The sequence below is a fragment of the Poecilia reticulata genome, chromosome 11 (genome assembly GCF_904066995.2).
Source record: "Poecilia reticulata chromosome 11, P_reticulata-male-v2, whole genome shotgun sequence".
Classification (NCBI taxonomy): Eukaryota; Metazoa; Chordata; class Actinopteri; order Cyprinodontiformes; family Poeciliidae; genus Poecilia; species Poecilia reticulata.
This window is the reverse complement of record NC_088840.1, coordinates 4,107,106-4,129,258: the sequence shown is the minus strand read 5'-3', so window position 1 is coordinate 4,129,258 and position 22,153 is coordinate 4,107,106. Positions and strand designations below refer to the sequence as shown.

The 22,153-nt window shown below is 39.3% G+C and overlaps 1 protein-coding gene across 1 annotated transcript in view; it reads right to left on the bottom strand.

Annotated features, from left to right (window-relative positions):
• Positions 1 to 6,980: 6,980 nt before the first annotated feature.
• Positions 6,981 to 22,153, bottom strand: part of kcnk9 (potassium channel, subfamily K, member 9) — a 51,027-nt gene continuing 35,854 nt past the window's right edge. The window contains exon 2 of the mRNA XM_008421347.3: positions 6,981 to 9,794. Coding sequence (XP_008419569.1) covers positions 8,911 to 9,794 — 884 coding nt within the window. The 3' untranslated portion in view covers positions 6,981 to 8,910. The remainder of the gene's footprint in view (positions 9,795 to 22,153) is intronic.

The window sequence follows — 22,153 nt, the reverse complement described above, 5'->3', positions numbered from 1 at the left end:
TTGTCCCCGTCATTAGACAACATGGCGCTGCTGACAGAGTGATGGCCTGACGTCACCAGAGACGGCAAATGACGAAGTGAAGCGCTAGCCGCACGTGAAGCGCGGCTGAGCTAACAGAGAAAAGAAAAAGCCAGTAAAACCGGCGGGAATCTTTTCGCGCTGCTTGACGCCACGTGGCAAAGGACACGAGGCAGTTTGTTGGGAGCGACCAGCGCGCGTGGGCGTTTCTCTTTCCCCCATCTGTGTTGCAGAGTGGAGGACCATCGGTGTGACATGTGGCATGATGGCTGACCGATCTGAGTAATGCGCGGCCATGTAGGAGGACGTGAAAAACAATCTCCATTATAAAGAGGCCATTTGTTTCCTTTGTTACAACCCGCCCCCCCACGCCCAAAGATTTATTATGACTGATATATTCCCCTAGAATTAAACTTGGAGTAATTTCACTTAAGTAAATTAAAAGCAAATGACAACTTAAATGTAAATGTGCCCTTAACTCCCATCGGTCTGGTTGAAATGATATTTTCAGATTATGACAATTTGGTATGTTCAGTTGACATTTTTAGTGATTATAATGGACCTGGTAATTCATCGAAGTAGCACTGTAAAAAATACCTGTAAACACATTTAAAGGCAGAAAAACTGAGATGATTGATGGTATAAAAGGTTTTGAAAGGCCAGTAGTTTCTCCAAATTCCCTTAAAAGACTCACTTTATGTTTTATGAGACACAAATGAACCCATGAAGTGAAAACTGAAGACACTTCCATATTTTTCTGATGCTCTCGCCAGGCAATATTCATTTTACTGAAAATCAAAAACGTAAATGATATTAAGGAATCTTCTTGTAGTTTTGTCCTCAATGACAAGATGCAAATGAAGCTTTATATCATTGTTTTGTTCTTTAACAAACCTTAATTAGTTGAAATGTAGCTTTAGTCCTCAAGACATCATTTCATTGACTTTATCATTTTTACCTGTAGGTCCCAAAATCCCTGATTTTTTAAAAAAAAATTTGAAGTAGTAAATATGGGACATTTTCCAAAAATAAACACCAAGTGTAATATTTTTGGACGTGTATTACATCCATTGGTCAAAAATGAGTAACGTGGATTTTGATGCATTTTTATTCTTGGAGTAATAAGAATTAGAAGCTGGACGTCATATGGTTTAGGAACTTCGGAATCGGACACCTGTCATCACCCGTTCCTTAGAATAGGCCATGCCGTACGCATATAGGAAACAAAACGGTAAAGGAGAGGGAACCACGGCCTTCTGCAGACAGCATGCTGGTGGACGACGACTTTGTTATTTCAATCCAGAAGACTTTTAGTTTTTTGGCAATCTCTTGAGGTGTTCTGTGAAAAATCGTTCAAAAGTACGTAATACCTCACCGTGCCTGAAAAACGTTTATCAAAAGTATTCATGTTGCATGCGGAGTAGTTAATGCAAAATATCAAACAAACTGCCCCAGTTGCAGAAACTGGAACACGATCATAAATTTGCTTAATGGAAACACAGCTATTTTGAAAAAACACATTTTTTGATGAAAAAGAAGGAGTTTGTGCTATAGGATGGGGTGGTTTGGCAACCATACCGAAATTGGTTTATTTTGCCAAACTGCGATGGAAACACTTCTATTGCATCACGCGAGTCACATGATCAACAACCAGACGTTGTCACTGGCACAAACCATGAATAAGAAGACAATACAGGAAGTAGATGGAGGATGAAGAGCGGCATGTTTTTTAATGACTTATCACGTGAACAAACGTATTCACGTGTGATTTTAATTTAGTTTCTTAACTATCGAAAATATCCATATAAAGTATCGCAATTACAAAATTGTGTTTTTCCGACGACAGCTGGGATGGAAATGCAGCTACTGACAGCCAACTTCTTCTCTTCGGATGACAAACGGGAGAGCCAAGAGGAAAGTTTCCTCTGGCCAACGCAGCTCTGAATTCACCAGCAGCTCAGGCTCTTCTGTACCGACCACGACTTCTTAACCTTGACTAGTTTTTGGGAGACACTGCCCACATGGGATCTCAAAAACAAGTTGGAAGAATTTGTAAGCCAGGGCTGTGGAAAACAGAACGACACCAGTGTTTTCCACCAGAACACATTTCTCCATTCCTCCAGCTTGAGGCTGTACTCTATATGCTGTGGTTCATGTGTCTGTTTGACGGGGCGCTGCACCGTTTCAGCTCTGTGGAGCTTTTTCAGGTTTGTTTTGTTTTCTGCACATCTTCTCCGTAACGCTCCAGTTTCTGTCTAGCAAAATGTCAAACAAAGGCAACTGGTGGTATGTGTTGCACCCGAGGCGGCGGGACGTCGGGCGGTCGTGGATGACAGGTGATTAAAAATGTGGAAAAAGAAAATAAAAATCAAAGGATAAAAAAATAGCTACCTTCAAAAATTAAGTCACTTAATGCAATCAGTACATTTTTTCTTGATTCTTGTTTTGATTTTAAACTATATATTCAGTACATTTATTTGAAATTGCACAATTTCAGTCTAACCCACTGCATCTGAGTTCATTTGCTCCAAACTGATTTGCAAATCTCAACATCTCTCATCTGTCAGGGCGAATGTTGATTTTTTTTTTCTCTTACATTTGCTCCCTCATTATGAACATAAAAATGTAGAATTGAAAAAAATGTAAATGTTGCGTTTCATTAAAAAAAAAAAGAAATAGATCATTTGTGAGAGCTGAGCCTTTTTATTTTTTAAATTGACTTCCATGATCCAGAAAATCACTTATGCATACGCTTTGTTTAGTTTGAAGTTATAATAATTCAAGCTTCACTCTTTATCTCAGTCACAATTTCTGGCTGATTATATGTCTTATTTTTAAAGCCAGTGTTGTTACCGTCAAGTAAAATTAGTAAAACCTTAGAAAATAAAACCCAAGTTGATATAAAGTGAAAATATCTCCTAAATTAATAAAAACAATCATTTCCTAAATACTGTGAAAAGTAATAATGTCTAGTTTGATTTATTAGCAGACAGGGCCTCAAGCTGAGGGTCAGTGGAGAACTGAATGTTAATGTTCATGCGGGTCTTCATCGGAGCTCAGATCTAAAGAGAAAAGCTGGTTTTCTAAGCCGCCATGTTGAAACGTGTCGACTTGACTAAAAACACTCCACTGTTGTTTCTTCAAGGCACGTATGCTTGTGTGAAAAACACAGGTACTGTCCATTCTTGGAAAAAAATTGAATTTTTTTCTTTTTGTATCCCAAATGTTACTATAAATAACTGTAGTAGTGAAAACGATGCCTGAACCTCTGGTTACATTTCTCACAACTGACCGGGATTCAAGGCATTTGACCATTCGTCCAAACAGAGTTCTGCTCGACTCATTTGATACGGTCAACTCACCGAGAAATGAATTGGACTCCTGTTAAAAACCCTGTGATGATAACACTCTAACTTGAAGGTCCACAAGGTTTTCCAAAAATGCCAGCAAATTTTAGACTGGTTTTAAAGACAGACAGGCACGGTGCTCCCAGAAGCATCCATACATCCTTAAACTTTTTACATTTTGTCATATTACAACAAACCTCTGTGTATTTCAGTAGCCCAACACAAGTTGTCAGTTGGGCAGTTGAATTGTCATTCTCATGTCTTAACCAGCTTCCAACCTGTTATTTTAATTTTTTTTTACCATGTATTTAACTCCATACATCCACTCTGCTGAAGAGCTGATTCTGCTGCCTCTACACGTCACCATTAGTCTCATCTTACGTTACATTTTTTTCCACATTTCCTGTTTCCTCTATTGCAACAAACTATAAGTGGCCGTTCTTTTCCCCTCCTTCTCTACATAAAGTTGTCAATGACAGTAACAGTTGTGCTGCTTACTGGCTGCAATGTTAACATGTTGAGATACCATGAGACCTAAATTCTGAACATCATGGCATGGAGTGCATGCCAGTTTTCCATGTCTGGCATATAACCATTCATTTTAGCTTTTAAACTGCTAAAATGAATGTAGTTTTAGCTAAAACTAACAGGTCATGATGCTGTTTGTTCATGATGCTTAACAAACAGCATCATGCCCTGTTTGTTCTGTAGATCCTGCAGCTTCCACTTCTCTTCCTAACATGGCGCCTCCTCACCCTGACTCTCATACTGATAGGAGGAACCACAGAGCTCTGTTAGGTTAAAGCTCATTTTCTGAAGTTGGGATATTTTTCCTCCAACAGGATCCAGACGAATCACCTTAAACCAGATGTTGGACTGGATTTTATTTCACTGTCATTTGTGAATGTTAGAGCCTCATTTTCAACAGTGGAGCTATAAAGGTTAAAAAAGGTTATTATTTTGGAGAAAATCTCATCAACATCAATATTTCCACTAATTAAGAGACAAAAAAAAAAAACATTGTTTGATAAAGGATTTCTTTTAGGAGTAATGAAATACACATGTTTTCCACCATTATCAGATTTATTTGTTTTTTTGGAAAATGAAATTCCATTGAGTTTGTAGTTGTAATGTGACAAAATGCAAAATAGTTAAAAATGTATGAATACTTTTGATAGGTGCTGTTGATCCCCCATGACGGTACGTTTCCTTCTTCAATTCTCTCTTGAATTTACGTTTATGGCTGGAATTCAAGCAGATTCCCAGAGCTCATTCTCTGCATCAGTTGCTGCACAGGCCTCTGCAAACAAAAACGAGAAATTTCCCCGTCGCCTGATGTGGGTCTCATATTTATATAGACACATTGTGTAGTTTAGTTTGGCTGATGCGCTTTGCACTTATGGGACTGTGTTTGTGCCGAGAACAAAAAAAATTCAATCAAACCTGAGAACAATCCTGTGTGATTCGCTTGAATGGGAACTAGGAAGGAAGGGACTTTGGCAAAAGAAATGCAAAACATTTGTCTGTTAAAGATTCCTCATCATAAGGAAAATGATTGAACCGTTCCACACATCAAGTTCATGCACTTTCAACTCTTTCCAGCTTAAAACCAATCCATGTCCCCTTTCATCTTCTGATATTTTACACACAAAACAGAAAAAGGATCATCCTGCTGCGATCAAGCCTTCCCTTATCTGCCGTCTTCGGCCGACACTTCGTATCAACTCACTCTCAGTACGTGAGCTTGTTTCAGTGCTGATGTTTTCATCACGTTTCCTTAATGGCCCCACAGTGCGTTCAGACCTGAGGAGTTGTCTGTTTGGATCGGCCCGCTTCCCCGTCAGCACCGACAGACAGCTCTGCTTTCTGCACCGTCAGACCCCAGCAGCTGGACAAGGACTCGGCTACCTGGGAACATGGCTCTTATTGTGAAGGGTCCAGAAGACTTAGATATACGAGTTAATTACACTTTGGTTAAAAAAAAGAAAAAAGAGAGAAAAATCCACTTAATGTCATCTTGCATGAAGTTTATGTTTTCTTTCTACAAAGATTCACTGATCCGTTTTCTACATACATCCGACCATCTTGTTCGTTAATAAAATTGTTTTTTTTTGTTTATTATTGAAAAGATATATTAAAAAAAGGCACAAAAAGTTTGTTTTAAAAATGCTTAAAAATATACATGTGTAATTTTTGTGGCCCTCAAGTGTTTGCAATTCAAAAATTTTTGGCCCTGCATGGCAAAAAGTTCAGACGGTTTTCGGGGTTGTAAAGTTGTCGGCGTCACGTTGATTAAAACTCAAACCACTGTACAAACATTTACTGCAAATTTGTGAGTTCACATTTGAACACTGAGATTCAAGATTTTTTCTTTCAGCTGGTACTGAATAAAAATTTAGTTTCAAATTTGTAGTAACAGTTTATAAATCACCTTTTCAAACAACATCTAGAACCTACACATCAGGCAAGGAGATTACAGACTCAGCTTATGTGTGAATGTCAGATTAATTTTGCGTTTGTATGATATTGTTTTAACAATTTTTTTCCCCCCAATTGGACAACACACCACGTCAACCCAACAATGTCTTGAAAGGGGCAGTAAAATGAGTCTTCCAGCCATAGTGCCATTGTATAGCACAATCAAGAAACTATGTTTCCTTCAGTTGATATAAAAACGCATAAATCAAATATGCCTTAAAAGAAATGTTACTTTGTAATTTAATGCCTTGAAATTGGGCCTCTGTCTCTTTAAAAACTGCTCTTTCTGAAACTCCGCCTTCAGGAAGTCATCACAGCATTTCTCCTCCATTAACCCTTCAACAAGATTTTTGCCAACATTGCTCTGAGCAGAAGCTCCTACAATGAGCTCAGCAGATGCTCAGTTCCACCAGGTGTTTGCCAATTGCTGCTGACTAATTTGAAGGAGCTAGTCGGGAAAACTCGGAAGCTCAGAAACATGGAAATTGCAGTTCTGAAGAGGATCTGCGCCTCAAAGGCGGAGCTAGGTCCACCCAGGCATTTTGCACAGGTGAATGGTTGCCATGGGAGATTTCTAAAACCTGCATGAAAGAATCAAAGCAACACTCCAGGTTTGTTTTTGATGAGGGAAAACATTATAACATGATGCAAAAAAGTCGATTTTACATAATACTGCCCCTTTAAAATAATTGCAGTAATAATTGTAGTGCTGACATCCTGGGAGAGAGAAAAAGAATAATAATTAAATGCATAATTAAAATCCGTTCATTTTTATGACATTTATCACTAGAGAATGTTTTTAGCCAGAAGTGTAGTTCTAGAAAATGTTTTGCAGTTCAGTTCTGTTTTTATTTTTTTGTGGGCATTATAAAACTGTGCATCAGAAAGGTTGGCACCATTGGCTCCTTTTGAAAAATTGTGTTTGTACAAAGTGGCTCTCGCTGTTGCTTGGGTTGATTTTCTTTCTTTTCTTTTTTTTTCCCTAAATGGAGATCATTAGCATGAGAGCAAATGGAAAGGTTTCAAATTGATCTGCTTTACAGCTGGATGGAAACACAGTAAATGAAATTATATTGAAGGTAAAATTTAGTCGAGGCTGAAACATACAACAGGAAAAAAAGCTCAGAGTCTATGATGACACGTCAACCATCCTAAGGCATTTATTTATTCTTCGTACCCACTTAATCTTTAAAAAAAACAACTGCTGGGTTATTACTTTCACTAAAATGGTGAATTGATGCTGTTTGGAAATCTAAGTAGTTATAACAAAACCTCTGATTTAATATTAAACCATTCTTCACTTCATTCTTTCATGAACATAAAATACATAACATCCTGACTGGTCTGACTGGACCTATTCATCAGGTTGAAATAAGACATGACAGAGCTGCTTCATAATGTTATTCCTGTCAGTGTGTAGTGTTCATGGCTTTAGTTCACACTAGAGAACAAGTTTCCTCCCTTCAGACTTCACCAGGCTTCACTAGCTAAGTAGCTATAGCACAAACTAGTGCAAGCTAGGTTCAAAATTCACACCTTGACCAAAGAATTGACTGTAAAGCCTAAATAGAAAGGCGATACTTCACACTTAAGCAACAGAAATAAACACTGTGTTAAGGACACGTATAAACAACCGAAATGACAAAATGTTAGGCATAGTGGTATAAACTAGTGTTGCAAACACAAATGCAGGTTGAAATTGATGAAAGGGCAAATTGACCTCAAGCTTGATGTAGTTCAACATTTTTACCCAAACACATTGTTTTCAATCAGCTCATTGCTGGCCGAGACATTAGACATTAGTGAGTAACCTGTTTTAGGGAGTTGACAACCTAACCCGGTTTGATGGATCAAATCCATATTTTGTCGCTGTGGTGTGAACTCAAATCAGACCTGAACTGATTCATATTTGATCCAGGAGAAAGTTTTTTGGGGAGAAAAAAAATCCAAATTGGGTTGTCTTTAACTCAGCAGTTTTTCTAGTTTTCATAACAAACAGCCAATAAACAGCCTCCAACTCAAACTTAGGTATTAATTTGAGTTAAACTAAACCAACATGGATGTTTTTGGACTTTGACTGGAAGTGGGAGTACATCATGCCAACCGATGAGTTCAAGGTGAGGACCTCTGGCACCTGCCAAGATCTGAAACCAAGGCTTTCAAGCTGTGAGCCAGTAGGCGATATGGTACTAAATATTCATTAAGATGACATGAACGTCTGTGAAATAATAATAATAAAAAAATCAATTGTTCTGATGGGAAGAAACTAGAAAACTGTCAGTGTTGTGATTGTTGTGGTTCCCTTTAGGTCACTATGTATGTGAAAAGGCTACAGGTGAAGTTAAAGCTATTGAGTTTCAACCCAGTGTTTGTAGATCAGCAGGAAGTATCAATACCAGCAGTATGATCCTTTGATTCACACACAAAAGACACTTACACAGAAACCATGGGGGAAAAAAAAGACTAAAGAAGGTCACAAACCCATGGCACACTACTAAGTAAATGACATCCAAGTCACATGCTAATATTGGCAACAATATTTTGGCTTAACGTGAGGTGAAACCATCAGAGTAAATGATTGCTTATAGAAAATAATACCTGATGCTTTAGATCATTCTTGAATTCTCTGTCTGCAGCGAGGCAATGGGATAATACATAACAAATATCTTTTCAAGTTGAAGTGAAACAAGCAAACTCCTTTTGAAAAATAGCATTTCTCTCAGTGTGCATTCATCGAGTACGTAACCAAAGTTCATGTATTCATTTTATTGTGTAAATCTGTAATAAGTAAGTTTGTAGTTTGTGTCGTGTCTCTTTAAATTAAGCAATTCTTGAAAAAATAGACATCCATGCTTCATGCTTTGCATCCTGTTTGGGTCCAGTCTTGCTGTTCCGCCCAGTCTCTCTTATCCGTTCGCAGCAAGTACGTACAACCAAACTCGTGGAAGTTGGGGGGGGGGGGGAGGTAAAAGGTGCTAAAATAAAAATCTTGGTGAAGAGCAGCATTGAAAATGTTTGACCTTGTGTATAAAATGCGACCACTCACTGGTCCGGTGAGCGCCGAGTCTCAGATAGACTTCCTCCTCCTCATGAGCTGGTGATTGTCCGTGAAGCTGTGAAGGCCGGGAGAAACTGAACTGACGGGCGATGGGAGGAGGCTGTTCTTCAAGGTGCTGGGCGAGATCTCCTCGATCCTGTAGGAGACCGAGCGAAAGTACTGACTGGGGTTCAGCTGCGAGCCGAAGGAGTTCTGATGCGAAAAGGCACAACCCAGGCCTCCAATCCCGCCACTAGAGCTGCCATAGTCGTGCGAATGGTAGTGCATGCATGGGCACACCGACTGCAGGTCCGTCACCTCCGTCCTGTACAGCTCCCGTCGCCGCCGGCTCCTCTGCAGCGACTCATCTTGGATGTGGATGATCATGCTGTTGCGGTTGCCAGCGAGAGAGGCACGTTCCTCGGCGTCCCGCCGCTCGTCCTCGCTGTTCATAGTCAGGAAGCGGAGCACCACCAGGTTGAGGAATGCTCCGATGACCGTCAGGCCCACCAGGATGTACATGAAGCTAAAGGCCACATACAGGGGCTTCTTCTGGAGGGCCCGGTTCTTTTGAAGGGCCACAAAGTCTCCGAAGCCTATTGTTGTTAGCGTGATGAAACAGTAATAGTACGACTGGAAGAAGCTCCAGTCCTCATAGTGGGAGAACGCGGCGGCGCCGATGCACAGCGTGCCAATGCAGGAAAAAAATCCCACCGTCACCATGTTCTCCATGGACACGTCCGTGATGCGCATTCCGCAGCACTTCTTGATGCGTTTCAGGAGGTACTTGACGAACGTGTTCATCCTCTCGCCCAGGCTCTGGAACATGACGAGGGTCAAAGGGATTCCGAGGACAGCGTAAAACATGCAGAAGGCCTTCCCCGCATCGGTCCCAGGCGCTGCATGCCCATAGCCTGAAGACAACAATAAAAAAAAAAACGAGAAAAATTAGCAATGAAAACAGAGTTAATTATAAACACCTTGCAAAGGTATTTATAACCCTTTGATGAACCACAGATGCTTTCAGGATTTTCCATGACCGACCAATAGAAACAGAAAACACACAACGAGGAAAACAAAACATGACTTTCAAATTTCTACCCCTAGAAAGTAGAAAGAAAGTTGAACCACCAGGTGGACATAAAGTCCAGGTGTGGACTTTATGTCAGAGGTCAAAAATTCCCTGGTCCAGAAAACCATAGGGAGGCAGCTAATTGCATGCCAAGTGGGTGAAATGCAAACCCAGCTGATGAAAAACTGGCTTTGAGCAAAAATCAGGGAGAGATTGACATCCACTGCCAGTTCACAGGAATTTCATTTCTTTCCATTTGGGAAAAATGTGACAGTCAGAGTGCAAATGAATGGGATTTCTCACCCAAATGGTTACTGGTCCCTAATCCTAATCCCAATCCTAACCTGTAACCCTCGTTTCTTTTTTTTAAACACATAAAGACCTAAAACCTCAGAGTTGGTGGACATCCATTTACAAGTCTTGCAAAGGATTCTCAATTTATTTCAACTTTGACTGGACCATTTTTGCCCCATTAAATTGACTTTGACATAAATGAATCCATTGCGATTCCACTATCACAGCATTATGCAGTCACCACCGTGGTTCACAGTGGAGATGGGATGTTCAAGGTGATATGCAGGGTTGCAGTGGTTTTCCAAACATGTTGCAAGTTGGCGACAAAGTGTAAGTCTGTTCTCATGCAACCAGAGCATCTTCATCAACATGAATGCTGTGGAGCTTATTTTCAATGGTAGCTTTCTTGTCTCCAGGTTTACAGAATGCCCAACTACTGTAACAGTTGTCCAGTGAACAGACATTTCCACCTGAGCTGAGTTTTCTGCAATGTTTTGATTTTGGGGATGCTTTATTAAACAATCCATAATGACAAATTCAAAGTTTAGGAAAATGTTTCACAGCCTCACTCTGTGTCTCCTCCATCAAATCAGTCAAAATCACCCCCATTTAAGTTTGAATTACACACAGCTGTACGCTAACAACTAAACTGGTGACTTATGAAGGTAACCGGTTACACCTGGATATGTTTTAGTGATATCATAGTAAAGGAGGCTGAACAGATTTTTACCTAACTGTGTAAAAAAGTTTGAAAACCATATTATGCGCTACTTTCTGCTGGTCTATCACATAAAATCCAAGTAAAACACAGTGAAATTTAGGGTCACAATGTGACAAAATGCTAAGAATTCAAGAGATTTTAATCTTTTTTTCTGGTTTTGAAGCTGCAGTCACCTCTATTTTACTTTCTGACCCCAAATCAGCTTTTGTTTACAAACAGGACCATATAGAAAATCTCAGTAAGAGTCTGTGAGCGCTGCCAGGTGAGGTATTGAATAAGGTGGCCGCCACAGAAATGTGCCTGCTCATTAATCTTATTTGGGGCCCAACATTAAAGTGAAGGGGTGTCCCATTAGTCAGAAGTTTCCGGTGAGGCAGAGGAGTTTGGAGCAGGGATTGGGAAAGAGTCATAGAGGGAACGCCAGTAAAGCTTTTAGCTTAATTAGACTTTATATTTAGACCTCAAGCTGCTGACTCACACGCAATACTTTGGAAAACCAACCTGTGGGGTTAACAATGGAACTCATTCACCATGTTTTGATTCAATTTTGGAAATGCAAGTGATTCTGTGTGTATCTCATCTTATGTACAAAGTCACTTGAGAGATTGCAGTATGAATAAGAGCTACGGTTCTTAAACAGTCATATCGATCAACTCTCTTTACGGAACGCTGTTGCTGCCGACGTTAAAACTCAAGTCGAAGCCAAGAAACGCCACCTGTCAGTTGGCGGATCGTCGCTCCATGAAAGCACTCTCTGTGACAGACGTCACATTTTTTGGGGAAAACAGCGAGACAATATTAGGAAACATATTTATTTAAATGTCCTGAATGAGATCTGTGGTTTGTGCTCTCAAATACTGATTCTGTTTTTTCCCCATCGGGCCTTCTACCCACTCATGTATCTGCTAGTTATGCCCTTTCAGAAGAGAGAGCTGGACCAGGAACGGCTTCGCTTAATTCATGTTTGCATGCGCATTGCAGATTAATGAAGCCGAATATGCTGTTTGAATTATTTCTTAAAACATTTCCAAAGTAGGTGCATCTGACAAGCTAAGCTACGGCTTTACTGAGACATCTTACAGCTGTTAAAATGCGAACAATAATTTGTCTAAGACAAGTAAAAAGAGGCTGGATTTCAGTAGGTAATGTCACTATAAAAATATTCATCCCTTTGGATGCCTTACCCTGTTCCATATCAATCATGATCAGCAAAATCATGATTGATTTTGCTGATCAATCATCAGCAAAATCAATCAGAAAAAAATGACCAAGAAATCCTTTAATGCCAAAAGGAAAAGTGATTTCTATAAAGTGACAAAAAATATTTTACATAAAACGTGATTGCAAAAGTATTCACCAGTTTTAAAGTGACTCAACAGAGGTCCAGCCAACTGGTGGTATGGATGACTGAAAGGAGATCACCTGTGTGCAGTGTGTTTCAAGTACATATTTTTCTTAAAAAAGCAGCTGTTTGTTATGATTGAAATGTAAAACAATATAAAGGATAAAAAAACCCAAAGGGGGTGAATACTTTTTATAAGCACTGTACATGGGAAAGGTTCATTGCATTCATCCAATGAATTAAACCCAACATGAATAAATATTTTCTGTAATTTATTCATGCAAGTTAAAGCCAGATTTCATCTACTAGGTTTAATTTATTGGTTTATTTTAGAAATGTTTAATCATATTTCATCACCTTTCCTTTCATGGTTGTACGCTGCATCACATTGTGATTTTATATTTCTCCTTAATTTCTTCCATCATTTTAGGGTAAGCCACTGTAGAAAAGCGGGTGAGTTGCCAGGCATGCTAACCAATCCAAATCAAGGTTTTCAGCAGGACACAGAAGCCATTTAAATAACATTTATCACAGTTTATAAAGACCAAATTGGCATTGGAAAATCAATACCGGGTATTAATCCAAAGATGCTACAATGTAAAGTTGCTAATATGTTTATAAAGTGCTGCTTTTTTTTAAATGACCCGGTTTGCATTAGCAGTTCATTATTTTATGCTACACATCCAGGTTGAAGCAGGGATAAAACTTTGATTCCATCAGACAAATGGAAACCAACAGGACAGATTTTTTTTGCCGGAAAGGGACAATTATCCTTACTGATCGTATCTCAGGCCAAACCTCGGAACTAAAGAAGCCGCTTAATTCACTGTCCAATCTGCTGCACAGATCTGGTGCTGGTTCACCACTCATAGCGCAAATGAAAATGGAAAAAACCTTATCTACATGACAAAACACGTCAATACGAAGCCCAAGGTAATCAGGCCTGCTGCTGTTTGCACCAAACCTGATTAAAGGAACAATGCTTTCCATTCTCTCTTCCAGAAATCATACAGTTTTGTTGTTACTGTGAAACTTCAGGTGTTTTTACTTTATTATATGAAACTAAGCAAGTAGAATCAATAAAGACAACATGGCTGAGAAAAGGGAAAGTCCTGTAAATAATAAAAACTCTGCGGCTCTAGTTAACTCAAATTGTACTTCAGATTTTTACAACTCAGAACTAATTTATTTAGATGTATTTTTCTCCAGACAATATCTACACTAGATTGTATATTTTCAACTTCACTTTGAAAGTTAGAAATCTTTTAGATGTTAAAAATTCTGTTTGGAGGTGGGGGTAGGCATTTATCTTAATGTTTACTGTCTATTGTGATAATGTTATTATGAGAATTTTGATTTATGGTTGTAAATAAATTCCAATTAACGATATTAAAAACAGCCCCAAACTATCCGCATTGCTAGCTTCACTATGGTCTCCTCTAATAAATGTGAAAATATGATTAAATGTAGTTACCGTCTGCAGTTCAGTGACAAGTCACAGTTATGTTCTTCTGTGACTGCTGTCCTACCATGTGTACCATTTTTTTTCAAGAGCGGTCTAATAAAACTAATAAACAATTATTGTCATCACTTTTATTGTCATCACATTAGTTCCACAAAACTTTGTGTTAAAATTTAAAGTCCATATTTCCAAGCTCTATTTAGAGATAACTAAACTTTCACTTTTAAACACTTTTAACCTGGAAATCTGGAAACAACCCACATAAAGACGAGAACAGTATGTTTTTGTAAACTAAAAACAAAAAAAAAGAGAGAGAGAGAGAGAGAGAGAGAGAGAGAGAGAGAGAGAGAGAGAGAGAGAGAGAGAGAGAAAATCTGCACTGGACAGGAGGCAGAACTACAGAAATTGATGTAGTAGGTCTGCCGGGCCCATGGGTGGCGCTGTAGCCCACCAGAGAACGAAGCAATAAACACTAAATGGTGCCATGTTTGCTAAAACATATCTGTGGACAGGATATGAGATTATCATTTCAATGTATTAGACGCTCAGAGGAAATGTTCCTCTGTTTTGTAATGACTGTCTGGAACATTAGTCATACACAACAACAGCACATTTTCCCAACATAAACAGAAAAAAAGATCAAATCAGGAAAAATATCATGAAAACAATAGTACTGCAGATTGGGGAACGGGAATAATGTCTGAAGAATCAAACTATGATAAATACTCAGGAGTTGTGAAGTCATTCTGTACAAACGTCATCACGCCTCTCTCTAAAATTCGTCAAATTTCAAATATGCTCTTGAACTGAGTAAGGTATTTATCACACATTGACTTTCTTCATTGTTTTCCTCCTTGCCAGCGCATAATTTCAATCTTTCACATTGAAAGATTGAGTTGAAAACACAACTCATATTTGGTGTGCCGTTTTGTTTCTTTACTTAAGAAGAGATTCTGTCACATTAATGATAGAGTTTGTTTTTCTTTGTCAAACCATCAATTCAAGATACATTCTTTTGAAGCATGTCGAATAAATAACATGCTGCACAGGGAGAGTGTCTTCCTCAAACAATGTGATCTACTGCTCCACTAACAGAACACGGCGAGGATATTGACCTGCACTGGTGCAAGACAAATAAATATGATGGAGCTTTATATTGGCAGAGCTGCACAGAGAAATCAACAGGTGACTATAGGATTTTCAGCATGATTCGTCCTGACGGTCATCCGGCTGGACAATGAGAATCAGCAAACACACCGCAGCAGCTGAAACAACTTTAGTCAGGACAGATGCTGCTAGAGAGTGAAGAAGTCTCTGTGTTAGCTACTTTCAGTCTGAGAAGGTATTTAATGTCACTTTATTTTCTACAGCATGCACAGATATCCATGGAGCTCATTCAGGCTGCCACAAAGCAAGAGAGAGCAGACCTTTAGGAGACAGCAGAAAAGCTGAACAGTTGCAACAAAGTTGCCACCTCTTTTTGAGTTTTTAAGTTTGTATTTAATGAAACATAATAGAGTTGGAAACGCTGGCATCCTGTTGAAAATATCCAGGTTAGTGTTAGCTATGCTAACTGATCATAAAAGTTGCTAAAGACTCTTTAAAGGTCAACTCCTTAAATCTGCAGTAAATAAATTTTATTTTAAAAAATTCCTACGTATTTGTTGAAATTGTCGCAATGTTGACAGTTTAAAATGAGACAGATAATCTGTGAAAAAAGAAATTGAGCTCTACTGCCATCTCCCCGTGCTAACCACCAGAAACAACCAATCAGAGGCAGGAGGTGGGTCTTAGAGCTGTCAAACACCCTCTGTGTGGCGTTGCTCACCCCGCCCTCCGTTTCCCCCACTTTATCTCTGCTGTGGTGCGGCTTCTTCCTGATAGCAGAATGCTAAGGCTAGTCAGCAAAGCCACCGGTTTTCCCTTAACGGTAAGTTGTTTCTCTGTCACAGCATGTAGAAGACTGCATCACACCTAGCAACGACTTGGTTGCTAGGTGTGGTTCCTCACAGAGATGGGAATTTCCGTCATTTCCTCACTCAGCACCTGAATGAATCCCTCTGAAGCTAGCACTGCTTGGCAGGAATTTTTAGGCTAAGGTCGGAATGCTCTGGGAGAACTGAGAATCTTTGTGAATGCTGGCCTTGGTCTTTCCAATCTGTGACAACCTAAAAAGTCATGTGAAATAATGCTGAATTCCACCTTTGCTTCTTCTTAGATTTTCCTCTAATTCAGGCATTAACAGACGGTATCTACAGAGATAACAACAATACGCAAAGGGTGTCGTAAAAAAGGCTTTTAGCATCAAATAAGGCAGATTATACTCCCATTAAGGCACATATTTGTATAACCATCTCTCCTTCCATCTTTCCATCATAATCTAAAAGAGCAAGTTAATCTATATTTTTTTTTTCCTATTGCATAAATTTCTTCTTGGCGAGTAATTAGAATGTAATGAATTACAGCCGCAGCTGTGACAAGATGAAAGCTTTTATTTTATTTGCGGTGCTGCTCTGCTCAGACAGATTACCCCAGGTCTAATCAGCAGCTCGTCTTTAAGCATTACCTTTCCCACTCCAGGACATTATACCAACTGAATTTTGGTCATTTTGAGCTTTCACAGAGCAGGCCTCCGCCGCTGCAATCACATCAGAGCATATTGGGTGATTACTCAACAAGCCGCTATGAGAACGACCATGAGGCTGCGTCTAACACGCCGCAGTTTGGTTGGGATTTTTGAAGCTGTTTACTTTTGGCAGCATTTAAAAGTCAGAAGTTGTTACCTGTATCTGATGAGACCCAGGCAGGAAGTCATAAATGGACCAAAAAAAAAAAGGGAGAGTTCCTTACATCGCCAATACGATAAACACGAGATCATTGCCTGGGAGGTTCATGGACACTCACATGTCCTGTAGATTACCTTTTGAACGTCATTCCAGGTGACATTTATGGCATCGAACAATGTCCACTTGCGTGCCATCTACCACTGATCTAATTCACTGAGAGAAAAAAGCTTTTCGGTGGTTATCCTGTAAAAGCTGGTGAGTTCGGACACATTATACACCTCCGGTCACCGGAGAAGTAGATTACGGGAGAAAACTACAAGTCCCAAAGTGGTGTAAACTGTGCCACCTCTTTGGAGTATTCCTTTGATGTCATTGATGGGATGTGTTGTTCCTGCCTCGGCGCTGAACTGTGTAATCTGTTTGCCCGGTTATAATGCCTCTATTATCTCCTGTTGTCTTGGGAACAGACATATTTGCTGCTCCACGCGGAGCCCCGCCACGCACAGGTGCTTCTGCGCTCATGTGTGCACAGGTGAATGCTGGTGTTTGTGGAGAGCAGCTGAAAGGGAATAATACTCCCTGACGAATGATGAAAAGCGCAAGACGAAGCCTCTGACTCAAGACGCATCCTTGGGGAAACAAAAAAAAACTGCAAAATCAGAAAGAGACCAAGAAAGATGTGAAGTTATCTCTATTTGAAGCCTCCAACAAGCAAGATGTGCTTATTGGTTTAAAAAAAAAATCTGAGCAGTTAGAACTAGACTCTGCAATAAAAGAACGGCTTATAAATTATTAATTGTGTTAAATTAAGCTCTCCTATAATTCGGTAGAAAACAGAAGCTGTGGCAGAGTGACTGATGAGATACAAATGTTTTGCTGTGAGAATAACGCAAGTGGATAACAGAAGCCAGCGTTAGAGGGTCATTTTAAATTTTAATGAATATTTTACACTGGAACTGGAAAACATGTTAAATATCCAATCTAAATATACAAAAATTATAGAAACAACAAATGAAGTTGTAAAAGAACAACATTGTCCTTTAAAAAAAGGGCTGGTTGAGCCCACTAAGGCTAACGACCAGTGTTTGGTCAAAAGAGAGAGAAAAAGAGAAACAATGAATCACGCCAATGGAAATTATTGCACTGATTTTAATTTATCATGCAATTAATTGATTTACTGTTTATTGTGACAGGCCTAGTTGCTACTAGCAAGAAACACAAAGAAGATAACAGGAAGTCGCAGGAGGATGATGGTTTGTTTGCATTTTTTCTGACAATGTTCAGCTGGCTCCACCAGAGCTCTCACAGCATCACAGTTCATAAAAAGTTGTGTCTATCCAACGTGTTGAATGCACAACTCTTCTGTAAAACTACAGATTACAATTTTCCTAAAAGGCCGCATAAGTAGCCACTCCCAACTATACGAGGCTTTTCGCTCCAACGCCTGAAAAGGACGCCAAAGGAATGGCTAATGGAAGACGAGCCATGACTGAATTATGGATATATTTAATGTGACTCTTTACATCCATCGCAGCCATGATTTTAATAACTTATCTCATGAACAAGCTTATTGACTTGTGATAATTTCATTTCCTACCTAATGGAAACACAGAAATTACAAAATTGTGTTGTTTCAAAATCAGTGCAATATCAACAAATATTTACTCATGTTTGTAATGGAAACGTAGCAGGTGAAAACGTACCCGTTTAGCTGCGTTTCTCTTCCAAATGAAGACGCTAAAGAAGATACTAATGCTATTATCTCCACTTTTTTGGTCAACATAGAAATTCCTCCTGGATCTGGAATCTGGTTTTTTTCTTCTCTGTCTTCTCAGCGTCCCATTTGGTTGCAGCAGATGACTGCTGATGCTGAGCCAGTCGCTACATGAATGCTCAGAATGACGGATAGCTGTGAAGTCTGACTCTCCGCAACCTGCTGAATTTGTTTCAACAACAGACTTTTTCTCAGTTGACATAATAAACTGATCTTCAGTGCTTTGTTTTATCACCAAGATTCAAATGGAATGTGTCCAATTTGAATCAGACTGTGTGCTCGGTTTAAACTGTTTATGTATTTCAGTAAATAAATTGGATCCGTTTGTCTCGTAAAGCGCCTCGAGGCGATGTTTATTTTGATTTGGCTTTATATTAAAAACTGAATTGAACTGAATGCTTTAAGCAAGTTTATTGTGTCAGCGTGCATCTGCTTAACTGTTAGAACAAACCCAAGTGGGAAGTGTGATAATTCATCCACACAGCAGCAGACCCTGAAAATAGTGTGGCCGTCATTTGAAGTAGGAGGAAGTACAATCTGTTGCTTTACAAACTTTTAATGTGACAATTTGGATTTGTTAAATGAGTGTTGCATCTCTCAGCAAAAGAAAAATATATATATATATATATTAAACAAGTAAACACATTTGTAATTCACTACATTTATGTCTGTGTTTTAAGTCAATTCAACGCCTCACCTCAGATATCATCATATTAATCATAAAATGGATCAAAATCTCTAAGAAATCTTTGTGGCACTCTGTTGAATCTATGGCATGAAGGATTAATACAATTCTGAAGACATAAAGGAGATTCACCTCCAGGTTTTCCTATTAAAGTGGCTTGATTATTTTTGGTTCAGTCTGCCAGGTTGTAGAGAACTCACACTCTCCAGTAGCTTTTCGTAGTTTAATCTAAGTGGTCCTCTAATGCTTGAGCATTTGTGAATTAAATTATAAATTGCATGACTCATCAGCCTTTGTTTGGCTTTACTCCACTTTACTATGACTTATTTTGAATGGCTGCCCACATCCAGTGTGAGCTCCATAGGTCTGTGCAAGATTGACTCATTGTTGCTCCAATTTAAAACTGACACAGCAAGTAGCCTAAATCCAGTTTTTTTTATTTAATTTATTCATTCTCTAGTTAGATAATCAGCATTGCATATCTTCTGCACTACAAAAAAAATGGAGCCACATAAAACAAACTGACAGACCCAGAAGAGTACACATTTATTTGTGATTAGCACACATATGAGGAAATCTCTTTCATTGGTAAATAAAGTGTAACTGTATCTCTACCACTAATGAGATTCAGTTCCTAATATGCTAAAAATTCCAATTAATCTAGAAATATGGATCTTGATTATAAATTTCAGTAACAATGGAAAAGTTAATGCATATAAATGAACAAGAAAATGTGAAACATTATTTCTGGTGGGGAATAAGTTATAACACTCACTTAAAATTGCTAAATCACACATAGTCACATGGATTCTGGTGCATCATTAGAACAAACACCACTACCCAGTATTTGGAAAGAGGATCATGTCATTGTCATAACCTCAGACATTTAGTTTGTTGTGCTGTTGACATGATAGTGAACACCATGGTTAGAGCAAAAATGGTTCTATGCACTTTACAAAAAATGCTTTCTAAATAAAATGATTCCATTCATGCACCCTAAGGACCCTAATGTGGTTATTGGGTGAGAGGCACAGTACATCCTGTATTGGTTGCCAGTCTATTCCAGGGCAACACTGAAAGACAGACAAACAACCAGTACGCATTTGTAGGGACTTTACATTGACTTCCATTCATTTCTACAGCCTAACCTGTACCAGTATTGATTATACCAGAACATACCTAGCCTGGTTGAAACCGGCCCCTTGTTCTATGCTTGCTTCTTCCAAAGTATCTGGAACTTTGGCCATTGAGAAGTGGTTGTTTCCTGGAGGCTTGGACTCTGTTGAAGTTTCTAAGTTGAAGTCTCAACAGAGCCACTGACAATACCTAACATTTGGGACAATCGCCAACGTTCGTCCGTGACGTATGTAATGCTGCAGTCCGATGCCAAGAAGCTAACCAGAATCTCCTTGCACTGTAAACAACCATCCTCCTCTGAGAAGAGAGAAGTGCCAATCCGAACGAAATGTTTGTTAATTTAATGTATGCCAATATTTAGAAGTTTGGCCAACATGGACTGAACGGCTTCATTCACTTCCTCCGCTGCCATTGCTAAAACTACAAGCAGACTACCATTCTAAAACAGAGCAGAAAATTGACGCCATTGCTCAGAACTTCTCCTTGTGTTTGCTCATTGGCCTGGTAGAAATTCTGCCAAGTCAATGGGAGAAAGTCTAGACAGAGTACTGAAGAATGAGAATTGAGCTGAATAGCATAGGAAGGCAATAGCCAGGCTCGTACATTCTTAACCCTAAACATAACCCCCCAACTCAGAAGAGCACTTCTCCTCGTGAGAAACAGGCTTTGGTCCCCACAACTTGCGTATGAAAGTATGTGTTATGAAAATAACCCTTACAATGTACCAAATACAAGGCCACGTGCCCCAAGTAAAATCCAGGCTACTGGCAGTAGCCTTCAAAGGTGCAGCATCATGAAGACTTATGAATACGACAGACAAGATAAAGTTAGAAAATCTCTTAGAGGCACCTTTGAGTCGATGAAAATTAAAAAATAGAGAGGTACAACTCAAAACCTACCATGACATGACTGACCACCTAGAACAGGGGTGCCCAAAGGCAATCCTCGAGGGCTGGCATCCTGTATGTTTTAGTTTCCTCACTGGTGGTAGAAATAACCTTCTCAGCATGTCAGTATTGTCCTTAGGGCTTCTAATGAGCCATCATCGGATCCATGTGCATTAAACCAGACCCACTTTGGACACCACTGACCTAGATTGAAACACTGGGTAAGGAAAGCATTCAAGAGGCTCATGGTAGCTCAGAAGGAACTGGAGAGATCCATAGTTAAGGTGAGATAATCCATTACCAGGACAACTATTGGTAGTTCACTACAAATCTTTGTGGAAGAGTGGCAAGAAGAAAGGCATTGGCTGACTTGTTTTCAAGTTGCCATAAGCTAGCAAAATCAATGTCTCAAAGGAACCAAAGCATCCCACCTTCTTTTACCCATCCTGTGCATGTGTGCATTGGTTGATGATGTAAAAAAAAAGTCCAAAACAAATTACATGAGAGCAGAAGTAATGCTTGTGGTAACTGGGAATGTAATTATGGAGTGGAATGATAGAAAAAGGAATGAATTAAACCAAAACATGAATCATTTGATCCTCTAAGCGCACCACTTAGCAAACATACCATTATCAGACACTGAATCAGCCGAGTAAATCAACTCTCCCCGTAGTCTTCATTTATTTTCTGGTTGCACAAACATGCATCATCCATAATTCATAACACTATCAAGGTAGTCCCTCATTAGCAGCCATGCATAGGCTGGGAAGTTGCTCTAGTGTTGAGCAGTTTCCTTAGCCAACGCCTTTGGCTTGTTTGATCCGCGGGTTAATCGGCTTCAAATTGTGCCAACGGCCCCTGGCGGCATTAATTGCCACAGGTCTGGGCATTTTAATGAAGGTCTGGAAGCACAGAGGTGTTTTGTTTCACTCTCTACCTGAACCTTTATCATCAGTAAGATCTTAATGCGGCAGCACTTAGACAACCTTTTATTATCTATGTTTTCCTGCAAATTTTCCAATGTTATAGTACAATAATGGTTATGGAGTTCCAACAGCTAGTCATCTTAACTCTTTTGTTAAAGGAAAAATGTCAAATGGGTCAGTCTATGCT